The sequence below is a fragment of the Stenella coeruleoalba genome, assembly GCF_951394435.1.
Source record: "Stenella coeruleoalba genome assembly, chromosome: 18".
In the NCBI taxonomy this organism is placed as follows: Eukaryota; Metazoa; Chordata; class Mammalia; order Artiodactyla; family Delphinidae; genus Stenella; species Stenella coeruleoalba.
Window position 1 is genome coordinate 25,157,987 of NC_137164.1, and position 14,378 is coordinate 25,172,364.

The 14,378-nt window shown below is 37.4% G+C and overlaps 1 protein-coding gene across 7 annotated transcripts in view; it reads left to right on the plus strand.

Moving 5' to 3' along the window:
• Positions 1-14,378, plus strand: part of ELF1 (E74 like ETS transcription factor 1) — a 106,245-nt gene that overhangs the window by 77,221 nt on the left and 14,646 nt on the right. For 6 of the 7 annotated variants that reach the window (XM_079903203.1, XM_079903205.1, XM_079903206.1 and 3 more), the window contains exons 4-5: positions 9,075-9,182; positions 10,710-10,877. In XM_079903203.1, coding sequence (XP_079759329.1) covers positions 9,075-9,182; positions 10,710-10,877 — 276 coding nt within the window. The remainder of the gene's footprint in view (positions 1-9,074; positions 9,183-10,709; positions 10,878-14,378) is intronic. The other variant, XM_079903209.1, reaches the window with a different exon arrangement.

Sequence of the window (14,378 nt, forward strand, 5' to 3'; positions counted from 1 at the left end):
CTTCCAAATGAAGGAACAAGATAAAACCCCAGAAGAACTAAGTGAAGTGGAGATAGGCAGCCTTCCCTGTAAAGAGTTCAAGATGATGATCGTAAACACGTTCAAGGAACTATGGAGAAGAATGGGTGCACAGAGCAAGAAGTTAGACGTTTTTAACAAAGAGTTAGAAAATGTAAAGAAGAGCCAAACAGATGAAGAGTACAGTAACCGAAATGAAAAATACAGTGGAAGGAATTAACAGTAGACTAAATGACACAGAGGAACAGATCAGTGAGCTGGGAGACAAGAGTCGTGGAAATCACTGAAGTTGAACAGGAAAAGGAAAGAAGTATAGAAAGAAATGAGACAGTTTAAGAGACCTCTCAACAACATCAAGCGTACTAGTATTTGCATTATAGGGGTTCCAGAGGAGAAGAGAGAGAGAAAGGGGCAGAGAACATGTTTGTTTGAATACATAATAGCTGAAAACTTTCCTGACCTGGGAAAGGACACAGACATCCATGTCCAGGAAGCACAGAGAGTCCCAAACAGGATCAACCCAAAGAGGAACACATCAAGACACATTGTAATTAAAGTGGCAAAAATTAAAGAGAGAATTTTAAAAGCAGCAAGGGAAAAGCAACAAGTTACATACAAAGGAACTTGCATAAGGCTGTGAGCTGACTTTTTAGCAGAAACCCTGCAGGCCAGAAGGGAGTGGCTCAATATATTTAAAGTGGTGAAAGGGGAAAACCTACAACCAAGAATACTCTACCCAGCAAGGCTTTCATTCAGGTTTGATGGAGAGATCAAGTTTTACAGACAAGTAAAAGTTAAAAGAGTTGAGCACTAACAAACCAGCTTTACAAGAAATGTTAAAGGGATTTCTCTAACCAAAAAAGGTCACAACAAGAAATATGAAAATTATGAAAGGAAAAATCTCATTGGTAAAGGCAAATATACAGTAAAGGTAGTAAATCAGCCATGTATAAAGCTAGTAGGAAGGTTAAAAGACAAACATCGTAAAACCATCTGTATTCACAATGAGTAGTTAAGGGATACACAAAACAGAAAGACGTAAAACATGATGTCAGAAATAGTAAACGTGGAGTTGGGGAATAAAAATGCAGGGTTAAAATGCATTTGAAATTAAGTGATCAACAACTTAATAGGTATATTGCTATATACAGTGTGGAGAATACAGTAAATAACTAGATAATATCTTTGTATGATGATGTGTCTTAACTAGACATATTGTGATCATTTTGATATGTACAGCAATAGCACATCACTATGTTGAGGAACTAACAGTGTTGTAGGTCAGGTGTACTTCGAAAACAAACAAACAAACTCATAGAAAATGAGATCAGATTTGTGGTTACCAGAGGCAGGGGTGGGAGGAATGGGAATTGGACCAAGGTGGTCAAAAGGTACAAACATCCAGTTAGAAGATAAAAAAGTACTAGGGATATAATGTACAATCTGATAAATATAATTAACACTGCTGTATGTTATATATAAAAGTTGTTAAAAGAGTAATTCCTCAGTTCTTATCACAAGAAAATTTTTTTTGTGTTTCTTTAACTTTGTATGAGATGATGGGTGTTCACTAAACTTATTGTGATAATCATTTCATGATGTATGTAAATCAGATCATGCTGTACACCTTAAACATACACAATGCTGTATGTCAATTATAACCTCAATAAAATTGGAAGGAAAAAAAAGGCTTGTGGGTTTTATTGTTGCTTACAAGAAATTTTTGTAATCATTTAATGAAGGGCAAACATTTTCTCTATATTTTTAAAAGCTTAGTTGTACTTTTTTTTTGGTTTTCATTCCTGTTTCATGTAGCAGCCACCAATTTATTTTGTATTTCCTGACCTAAGCACTGAAGCGAAGTGGAATAAACAAAGTTTTACAAATTAGATTACTGATGTTAACCACATTAAACTTGCCTTACGTTTTTGAAATTCAGAAGGTAGTATGGTTTCTATAGATAGTTGTGGAATGATTTCTATATATAGTTGTGGAATGATTTCTAGTGTATATGAAGTTTAAAAAGCAAGGGTCAGTACAGCACGAATGGTTACCTATTATTTAGGATAGGGGAAAGAATATAAATGATATGTATGTGTTTGCTTACATTTAAAAATAGAAAGATATGGGCTTTCCTGATGGCGCAGTGGTTAAGAATCCACCTGCCAATGCAGGGGACACGGGTTCGAGCGCTGGTCCGGGAAGATCCCACATGCTGCGGAGCAACTAAGCCCATGTGCCACAACTACTGAGCCTGTGCTCTAGAGCCTGTGAGCCACAACTACTGAGCCCATGTGCTGCAACTACTGAAACCCACATGCCTAGAGCCCGTGCTCCACAGCAAGAGAAGCCACAGCAATGAGAAGCCCGCACACCGCAGCAAAGAGTAGCCCCTGCTCTCCACAACTAGAGAAAGCCTGCGCCCAGCAATAAAGACCCAACACAGCCAAAAATAAATAAAATAAATAAATTTTAAAATAGAAAGATAAAACCAAAAGCTAATAAAAATATTTTAAACGTAGTGGTCACTTTTTTTTTCTTAAATACTTATTTACTTATTTATTTATTTGGTTGCGCCGGGTCTTAGTTGTGGTACGAGGGATCTTTTAGTTGTAGCATGCGGGATCTTTAGTTGTGGCATGCGGGCTCTTAGTTGGGGCATGCGGGATCTAGTTTCCCGACCAGGGCAGGGGTCAAACCTCGGCCCCCTGCATTGGGAGCATAGAGTTTTAACCACTGGGCTACCAGGGAAGTCCCAGTGGTCACTTTTGAAAGATCCCATTTATTATTCTGAAAATCAGTAAATAACGGAAAAAGAACCAAGCGTTTAATTTGCCTTTATTGTATGAACCATAGCTCAGGGTAACCAGATAGTTTATGACAAAGTTCTTCCTTATAGAGAATTCTAGCTAATAAATGCTAAAGGAATGATAAGATTAGAATTATCACCATTTTGAAATCCCTAATGAAATAGTGCATCTAGGTAACTATCATCAGTAACTTCTAAAGCCATTAGGTAAAAGGCTGATGGAGAATTTTATGCTGGATAGATCAGGTTGGCAACACCTGAACCTGCTTCTCAATCCTCGAAGTACTGCAGGAAGACCTACCTACCTTCAAAAGGCCCATTGAATCACACAGCATCACCTTTGAAGTATTCTTGCCAAAGAATTGAATGCGAATCAAATCAATCTTCTAGATGTAACTACCAGTTTACAGGAAATACACGGGGGGAGGGATATGGTAAGTGACACCACAGATATATAATCAGCAAAATTTAGAATGTGGGAAGCTACAAACAGATGATCCTGTTTCTCCTAAGATAAACAACAAAAATGGAAAAAAGCCAAATACTAAGGAAGGTACGTGCCACCAAATGTAATGCGTGAACTTTGTTTGAAATCTGGTTAACAAACCAATTTTTTCAGATTAAAAAAAATCTGAGACAAATTTCAATATTAAGTGGATATCTGATTTAAAGAGTGATTTTTAAAAGATGTGAACATGGTATTGTCTATATACTGTAATATTTACGATTGAATGATAGGCTCTCTGGGGTTCACTTTGAAATAATCCCATGTCTGTGTTGGGCCAGGGAGTATAGATTAAGGAAGATTGACTGTTAAGTATTGAAGCTGGGCCCTTGATACATTCAGTTCATTATAAATATGATTTCCTATATGTTTGTATATGTTTGAAATTTTTCATTATAAAAAGCTTGATAAAGAAGTGATTTGAAATTCTCATTGTATTTTCTTAATTGATAGGCAACTGAATAGTTATACATACTAATTTTATCATTTTTATTGACCCAGTAGACTTTAAAATATTTATAAAACTTACTTATATAAATGAACATTTAGAGTTAAATGTTTAGAAGATGGTAATTAATTATGGAGCTACCTGTGCCTTACTTGCCTGATTTTTTCAAAAATTTAGTTTTAGGAGGATATTTTCTTCGATTCATAGAATTTCAAAGCCTTGACAGAGGAGCAATATGCTTTTCTTCTTTTTTTTTTAAATAAATTTATATATTTATTTATTTTTGGCTGCATTGGGTCTTCGTTGTTGGGTCTTCGTTGCTGTGCGCGGGCTTTCTCTAGTTGCTGTGAGTGGGGGCTACTCTTCATTGCCATGCGCGGACTTCTCATTGCGTTGGCTTCTCTTGTGGCAGAGCTTGGGCTCTAGGCGCGTAGGCTTCAGTAGTTGTGGTACGCGGGCTCAGTAGTTGTGGCTCGCGGGCTGTAGAACACAGGCTCAGTAGTTGTGGCGCACAGGCTTAGTTGCTCCGGGGCATGTGGGCTCTTCCTGGACCAGGGCTCAAAGCCGTATGTCCTGCATTGGCAGGCAGATTCTCAACCACTGCGCCACCAGGGAAGTCCCGCAATATGCTTTTCTACTATGCCTTAAATCTACAAGATTTTAAATAGGAGGCTTAAGTTTTTAAGAGTAAGTGTTACAGTGCCTTATTTTAATCATTTTGCTAGACTTTTTGAAGTATTTATCTTTTCTGATTTTAACTATTATGGAGGAATTGGACTTGTAAGCACTTTTTTTAAAATTCTTTTAACGTTTTTCTTGGAGTATAATTGCTTTACAATGGTGTGTTAGTTTCTGCTTTATAAAAAAGTGAATCAGTTACACATATACATATATCCCTGTATCTCGCTCTTGCGTCTCCCTCCCTCCCACCCTTCTAGGTGGTCACAAAGCACTGAGCTGATCTCCTTGTGCTCTGCGACTGCTTCCCACTAGCTATTTTACATTTGGTAGTGTATATATGTCTATATATACACTACCACTCTCTCACTTTGTCCCAGCTTAGCCTTCCTCCTCCCCGTGTCCTCAAGTCCATTCTCTAGTAGGTCTGTGTCTTTATTCCCGTCTTGCCCCTAGGTTCTAAATGACCTTTTTTTTTTTTTTAGATTCCATATATATGTGTTAGCATACGGTATTTGTTTTTCTCTTTCTGACTTACTTCACTCTGTATGACAGACTCTAGGTCCATCCACCTCACTACAGATAACTCAAGTTCGTTTCTTTTTATGGCTGAGTAATATTCCATTGTATATATGTGCCACATCTTCTTTATCCATTCATCTGTCGATGGACACTTAGGTTGCTTCCATGTCCTGGCTATTGTAAATAGAGCTGCAGTGAACATTGTGGTACATGACTCTTTTTTTTTTAATTTTTTAAATTAAATTAAATTTATTTTTTTATGCAGCAGGTTCTTATTAGTCATCCATTTTATACACATCAGTGTTTACATGTCAATCCCAATCCCCCAATTCATCACACCACCACCACCACCCCCCCGGCTGCTTTCCCCGCTTGGTGTCCATAGTTTGTTCTCTACATCTGTGTCTCAATATCTGCCCTGCAAACCGGTTCATCTGTACCATTTTTCTAGGTTCCACATATATGCGTTAATATACGATATTTGTTTTTCTCTTTCTGACTTACTTTACTCTGTATGACAGTCTCCAGATCCATCCACGTCTCTACAAATGACCCAATTTTGTTCTTTTTTATGGCTAATATTCCATTGAATATATGTACCACATCTTTATCCGTTCGCCATGACTCTTTTTGAATTATGGTTTTCTCAGGGTATATGCCCAGTTGCGGGATTGCTGGGTCGTATGGCAGTACTATTTTTAGTTTTTTAAGGAACCTCCATACTGTTCTCCATTGTGGTAGATTTTTTTTTTTTTTTTTTTGCGGTAAGCGGGCCTGTCACTGTGTGGCCTCACCCGTTGCGGAGCACGGGCTCCAGACGCGCAGGCTCAGCGGCCATGGCTCACGGGCCCAGCCGCTCCGCGGCATGTGGGATCTTCCCGGACAGGGGCACGAACCCCTGTCCCCTGCATCGGCAGGCAGACTCTCAACCACTGCACCACCAGGGAAGCCCTGTTTGTAGATTTTTTTGATAATGGCCATTCTGACCAGTGTGAGATGATATCGCATTGTAGTTTTGATTTGCATTTCTCTAATGATTAATGATGTTGAGCATTCTTTCATGTGTTTGTTGGCAATCTGTATATCTTCTTTGGAGAAATGTCTATTTAGGTCTTCTGCCCATTTTTGGATTGGGATGTTTTTTTGTTTTTGGTTTTTTATTTTGCAGTACGCGGGCCTCTCACTGTTGAGGCCTCTCCCGTTGCGGAGCACAGGCTCCGGATGCGCAGGCTCAGCGGCCATGGCTCACGGGCCCAGCCACTCTGCAGCATGTGGGATCTTCCCGGACGGGGGCACGAACTCGTGTCCCACGCATCGGCAGGCGGACTCTCAACCACTGCGCCACCAGGGAAGCCCTGTTTGTTTTTTTGATATTGAGCTGCATGAGCTGCTTGTAAATTTTGGAGATTAATCCTTTGTCAGTTAAGCACTTGTTTTTGATAGAATATATAATTAAAATTTATTTATTTTTCATTATAATTAGGGGAAGTAGTTTCGTAACAAAGACTGTGAATCTCCTAATGAAGTTTTGTGTATCTTGGTATGAAAGTGAAAAGGACACCTACTTTTAGAATTAAAAAACTAGTCAAAAATATATTCAGGTGCTCTAGAGTGCTTTTTGTAGTAACTCAGAAACGTGAGCACTGGCCTTAAGAGGAAAAGCTTAAAGCCTTTAAAAGAGGAAGACTCTATAAGGGTTAAATTGCTGTTGGGGAAATCCAGGCTAGATTAAAATCCTTGCCTCTTTTTATGTTGGCTGTCTTCTTGTTCCTTGTCCTCCCTGTGACCTATAGATATTTGGGTTCAAAGATATTAGCTGAGGGAATGGAGCCCAGAAGGTTGGAATTCTGCAGATACATCTTTCATATCTGGAAGAAGGAGGTTCTCTTCTGGCTTGGCAGGTTGTGGGGACTCCCAGTGTTAGCCAGTATTTTATGAGAGAAAATGTGCTTTGTTGGGAGTTTTTCCTAATTGAGAGGAGCTGACTAGTATATAATCCAAGATCCAGAACTTCTTTGAAAGCATCATTCAGGAATTGTCTCTGGTCTCTGCTGCTTCAGCAGACCATGCCTTCCGTTCCTATTGTGGGATTCCTCCCTTGGGGAGGCAGTCAGCCACATTAGTCAATTTGTAAAGCAAATTACTTAATATGCTGTTATTATAATAATCTTTAGCTGTTACACATTTTGCTTTCTAATGGTATAGACTAATTATCTCATTTTCTTTAAATGCATAACACTTCTTCTCATGCCCTTGCTTCTACTATTATTCTTGCTTTAATTTCTCTCTCTTCCTCTCAAAGTATTTAAATCCTAGCTATCTTAAATGACTCAGCCTAAACCCATCTCTTCAGGAAGTCTTCCTAACTTATAATGATATACAGTGCCTGTAGTCAGTCTGCTCTATACTGTAAAACTGATCACTTTGTTATTTTCTTAGACAGTATCTAAGTAGCTGTTACCAATAGATAAGGAAAAAGGTCATGTCCTATACTATTGTATCTTCCACATTTCCTTGTACAGTTACTTAAGAGTGATAGTCATTCAGTATTTTTGCCAGCTGGGGATTTGGAATCAACGAAGAATTTTGTAGATTCTTGGAAATCTTCAGTCTAAAACAGAGTGTGAATTGTTTAGGAAATATAATAAATGTTATAATATTCTAATGGAAAGTTAAGGTAAATTTCAAAGAACTACAGATTTCTTGGAAATCTGGTTATAATCTTAATAATGAAGAGGAAAATGATTTTGTTGCTTCTCTGGATTGAATAGGAATAGGGAGAGTACAGTGTATAAATGATCACTTTCATTCATTTGATTGAGAAAAAGAACTTTTGCTTTAAGTACTACGTTTATATTTACTTTCTAATGTTTTGTAAAATTAAATGGCTTATATTCATTGAGTTATAAACTATCAGTCCAACCCTGAATCTGAAAATCATGATTTTATTTATATATATATTTTTTCAAACTTTAAAAAATAACGTATAATTTTGTCAGTATTGAGGGGAAAATATAGCAAGTAAGTACAAGGGATTATGGATGATAAATACCACATTCAGGAAACTTGAGTTTATCCATGCAAAGAGAGCATTGGTAGCTCTATTTAGTTTCTTGGTGCTGATCCTAGAACTGAGGGGCTAAAAGCCATTCAAGGAATTTGCTGTGCAGCTATTTCGGACACCTCTCTGGGATGCAGAGAAGTGTCTAGTGTCTAGCATGTATTTGAATTAATTTTCATTTGTATTTTAATATTTTTAAAGAGCATAAAAAAAAAACTTGCACTAGGCACAGTTCACAGTAGGGAAATTAGTGTTCTATATTACACATTAGAGAAGAAAGGTACCAGAATACTATAATTATCAAAGAGTGTTTAGATCATGTGACTACGACTAAAACTTTTGGTGATGATGGCAATTCACTAATTATAGAAGAATGGAAGAAGATTCAGAAATTAACAGAGACTCATATTCATTCCTGTGAGTGAATTAATAGTATTGCAATCAGTTTTAGAGCTGAAAGGGACCTAAAACTATCAACCCAGTCATTTTAAAGTATGGAGTCAACAGAAACAGCACGACCTGCCCAGTGACATCTTAGTTTACTATTCATGTAAATACAAGAATTATCAGGAATGACTGGTGTTTTCCTCCTGGAGTATGAGTTCTATTTTGCTTACTTTTTTATCTCCCAGTGTCTTGCAGAGGTTTTTGGTTGTTGTTGTTGTTATTTTTAATAAAACCCCTGCATCTTGCAAAGTTTTAAATGAGAAATAATGGTGATTTTCAGTATAGATTTTATATGTTGAGACAAACTATTGTTATCAACCAGAGTACTAAGTGATGTATCCTGGTTCAAGAGATGAGAATCTATGCTTTTTAATTCATTAATTTATTTATGTATTTATTTATTTACTTAGGCCATGCCACACGGCTTATGGGATCTTAGGTCCCCGGCCAGATATTGAACCTGGGCCCCTGGCGGTGAAAGTGCTGAGTCCCAGCCACTGGACCACCAGGGAATTCCCGAATCTGTGCTTTTTAGAAGAACAAATGTCTTGTAGCTAATTCTGTTTTCTCTTTAAATGTATTGTAGTTGAAGCTTCCTGTCATAATGGGGATGAAACAATTGAAACTATCGAGGCAGCTGAAGCACTCCTCAATATGGATTCTCCTGGCCCTATGCTGGATGAAAAGCGCATCAGTGAGTGTTGTGTTATGACTGTTCATGTTTATATGCTTTTTTTTTGAAGTATAGTTGATTTACAATATTGTGTTAATTTCTGCTGTACAGCAAAGTGATTCCGTAATACATATGTATACATTCTTTTTTGTATTCTTTTCCATTATGGTTTATCATAAGATATTGAATATAGCTCCCTGTGCTATAGTAGGACCATGTTTATATGCTTTGAAAAGCTCTTCTTCCATCTCTCTCTCAGATGATAAATATCAAGAGACCAGAGACCATGTTTTATCTTTTTTTGGTCCCAAGTGCATCTTAAGGTACAGTACTAGTTGAGGCACCTTTGCTAAAGTGTTCAGTTAAACAAGATTTTTTTTTTTAATTTGGGGAGTGAGGACATTAAAGATAAAAAAGTAATTTAGTTGTCAAATAGCAGATTATGCAGAATTTCTTCTTAACCTCATTGGTGAAGTATTTAGGGCCCAAACTATTATAATGTAGTTATCTTTAGTCAATATTGATCTGTATTGATCAATAAAAATTGATCTTTAGTCAGTATTCATCAGTGAATAGGCAAAAATCCATTGCAATGTTTTCTTAGACTTGATGGCATAAAATTCACTGCCACATTTATTGATCTGCTTTTAAATCCATGTTCTCCTTTGGATGTAGTCAAACTCATAAACTTAATTATTATTAAATCAATTTAAGATGTTTATTGAATATTTTCTATATGCACAGCAATGTATCAGGCAATAACATGTTATGGAAATGAACAGATCTTGTTTCTTTCCTCAAGCTGACAGTTTTCTTTTGAAGATAGTTGTTTATGTAAATAACTGTAAAAGCCAAAAATAAAGGCCATGAGAGGGATAGCAGAGTGTTCTGGAAGGAGAGATTTCTCTAGCTGAAAACACCTGAGACAGGCTTTATGGAGGCAGTGTTTTGACCTGGGCGATTAGTAACAAATAAGCTTTTCATGGGTGGAGGAGACAGGAAGGGGCATTCAACATAGGCAGAGGCAGACACAGACCTGTAAAAAAAAACAATAAAATGTTTGAGATTCAAAATGCTTTGGTATAGCTGAAGTATAAGCTTCATAATGGTTTGTAGATTGTGGAAGCTCAGAATGGCATGCTATGGAGTTTGAGTTGTTCCTATCTTTTTTCCCCTGTAAACTATGGGAAGATATGTTAATTTTATTTTTCTTTCTAATCTTCAGGGTGTAAAGTTTTTATAGAGAAGAATAATATGGTCAGGCCAGACTTAGGTTTTAAAGAAAAACTTTAGCGGCAATGTGAAGAATGGAGAAGACAGACAAGATAGACTGGGGATAGGAAGTCAGGTAAGGGAGGCGTTGAATAGTCCCATCAAGCCTGGACTGCCTCAGGGTACTTGACTTAGGGCAGAGGAAATAAAAAGCAGGGACTAGATTTCAAAATCTTACTTCTATTTTAATCTTCAAAGAAACAGGAAATATTTTATGAAATTATTTTGATTTATAATACAAAGTTGATTACAATTAGTTGATTTTATTTCCATTAGATAATAATATATTTAGTTCATCTGAAGATGACATTGTTGTTGCCCCAATCACCCATGTATCCGTCACATTAGATGGGATTCCTGAAGTGATGGAAACTCAGCACGTTCAAGAGACATATGCACACTCACCAGGACGCTCATCACCAGAACAACCTAAGAGAAAGAAAGGTGGGTGGTTAATTTGTTAAGGGAAAACAGTCAACTCTTGATGTGGAATCTAAATATAACTTTTATTCAAGGATATTTCTACCTGAATTAAAACTTACGTGAGAAAAAATTGAATGTACAAAACAGAGTTATTTCTTCGTATTAGATGAATTTAAAGAATTATTTTATACTTTTTTATACATTTAAAATACTTGGTCTACCTCACAGAGAAGGGATTTTCCAACTTTCTAAAGCCTCAATCTTTTATCTAAACTCTTTTATCCAAGCTCAGAAAGAGCTCAGGGGTAAGGGCTGAGGTCAGTTTCCTTCCGCAGAACATAGTTTGAAAACCACCAGCATAGATTCCAGTATAAGATTCCAGTGGGAAGAATACAAGTTGGGAATCAGCAGGTAAGTAATTGAAGAGGGAAATGTTAGAATGTGTTAGAGGGAATTTTAAAGTTTTCACAAATTAGGACCATACTTACATTCTAACACTGACACTCTTCCCACTTCATTGCCTTTTGATTCTACCCCAGCTTGTTTGATATTTTGAGTTTAATATCTTGGTTGATGGCATCACCAGCCACCACATAACCTAACTTCACATGAAAGTAAGGGAAATTCCAAGAGCCAAAAATGCAGAGGAAAATAAGAGTGACCTGACACTGCAACAGCTCTGAGGGCTGAGAAGGACATGTCAGTCTGGATGTCCAAGGGGCTTGGTTTTATTGCCCACATAGAGGCAGATGCTTAAGTCTTGGTCCAGTGCAAGATGGGCTATTAGACAGAGACCTCAGCATATAATTGGGATCCCTTAGCTGTACCCTAAGGGGAAAAACAGTCCACCCTTTGGCACAGACAGATGTTAAGAAGCTTGTATTTCTTAGCTGGGTGGAAAAAATTTTTCCTTTGAGAATTCATAATCCTAGGTTTGTCTTAACTTAGGTTTATGATTAGATTTTAAACTGTTACTGACGTTAGGAATTTCCAGCCAAGTAATTAACATAACAATGGCCCCAGGCTGGCAGTAACTTTGGGCACCAGGCGAAGCTCTTGTAAAATTGCTTTGGCACGTCGTATGTTTAATCCAGGCTGCACAGTATTTCTTCAAATAAAACCCTGTTGAAGGTGAACTCACATTTCAGTATCACAGAATGCATAAGAAAGATACTTCCTGAATGAGAAGCAGCAGACATAGAAAACCCTAAGGTTAGTTTGCTAAGAACCTCAGATAATAGGATTATCAAATAGAAACTTTCAATGAATATGATTGTAATTATTAATGCAAGGGAATAAAAAGCATTGTCAAAGAATGAGACTATTAAAAAATACCAGGTGAAACTTCCTCTTCTAGTCCAGATGGAGTAACAGAACCTGACTTGGCAACAATTTATTGGATATGTCACCAAAAGCACAAGCAACAGAAGCAAAAATTAATAAGTGGGACTACAATAAACGAAAAGACTCTGCACAGCAAAAGAAACAATCAACAACATGAAAATGCAACTTACAGAATGGGAGAAAATATTTGTAAATCATATATCGGATGAGGGGTTAATATCCAAAATACATAAACAATTCGTATAACTCAATAGCGAAAAAAAATCCAATTAAAGAATGTGCAGAGGACCTGAATAGACGTTTTTCTAAAGGAGACATACAAACAGCTAGCAGGTACATGAAAAGATGCTCAGTATCACTAATCATCAGGGCAGTGTAATCAAAACCACAGTAAGATACCACCTCACACCTATAGAATGGCTAGAAAAAGTGATAGAAAAGACAAGAGATAGAGTGTTGGTAAAGATATGGAGAAAAGGGAATCTTTCTGCACTGTTGGTAGAAATTTAAATTGGTACAGCCACTGTAGAAAACGGTATGGAGGTTCCACAAAGAGTTAAAACTAGAAATACCGTATGATTCAGCAATCCCACTTCTTAGGTGTATATCCAAAGGAAGTGAAAACAGGATGTTAAAGAGATACTTGCACTCCCATATTCTCTGCGGCATTATTCACAGTAGCCAAGATTTGGAAACAACTAAGTCTTCATCCACAGATGAATGGATAAAGAAGATGTGATATATAAATACACAGAATGGAATATAATTCAGCTCTGAGAAAGAGGGAAATCCTGCCATTTGTGACAGCATGGACAGACCTTGAGGACTTTCTGCTAAGTGAAATAAGTCAGAAAGACAAATACTGTATGCTATCTTTTTTTTTTTTTTTTTTTTTTTTTTTTGCGGTACTAGGGCCTCTCACTGTTGTGGCCTTTCCCATTGTGGAGCACAGGCTCCAGACGCGCAGGCCCAGCGGCCATGGCTCACGGGCCCAGCCATTCCGCGGCATGTGGGATCTTCCTGGACCGGGGCACGAACCCGTGTTCCCTGCATCGGCAGGTGGACTCTCAACCACTGTGCCACGAGGGAAGCCCTATGCTATCATTTTATGTGGAGTCTGAAAGAGCCGCACTCATGGAAACAGAGAGAAGAATGATGTTTGTTGCGGGGTGGAGGAAATGGGGAGATGTCAGTCAAAGGGTACAAACTTCCATTTATATGATGAGTAAGTTCTGGGGACTAATGTACAAGCATGGTGACTATGGAAATTTCTAAGAGAATAGATCTTAAGTGTTCTCAGAAAGGAAGTGATTATTATGTGAAATGATGGGTATGTTAACTAACCCTACTGTGGTAATCATTTTGCAATATATAAATATATCAAATCATCATGTTGTACCCTTTAAACTTACACAATATGTCAATTATATATCAATAAAGCTGGAAAAAAAAACCCAACAAAAACAGAACCTGGATTTACCCTCCTGTTTGAAACAGCTAAAACCACAGATAAAATATATGAAGCAATGGTACTAAAGAAAGTGGTGGACATCTGTCAACAAAAGTGAGTGATTCCTGGGAAACAGGAAACCAATGAGGTGAGCCCTATGATTACCCCACCTTCCTGCATGGAGGAAATATTTTTGGAAAACAGTTTGAAAATTCCTTAAAGAACTTAATGTATACTTAACATGTGACCCAGCCATTCTACTACTCAGTATTTACCCAAAAGACATGAAGCCATACATTTAACAGAAAAACTTATGCGTGAATGAAGGTTCTTCGCAGCTATATTTGCAGTAGCCCCAAACTGGAAACGACCCAAACGTCCATCACCTGCTGATTGGATAAACAAATTTGTGGTATATCCATACAATGAAAGACCACTCGGCAATGAAATGAAATGTACCATTGATACATAAAACAAAAACGGATGAATTTCAACATAATTATGCTAAGGGAAAGAAGGCAGACTCCCTCCCCCTCTGCCAAAAACAAGAAGAGTATGGTTCTGTTTATATAAAATTGTACAAACTGTAAATTAATCTATAATGACAGAAAATATATGAGTGGATTGGGCAGGGTGGGGAAAGGTGAGATGTGAGGATTACAAAAGGGCACAAAGCACTTTTGGGGGCGAAGAATATGTTTATTATCTTTGAGTGTAGTGATGGTTTC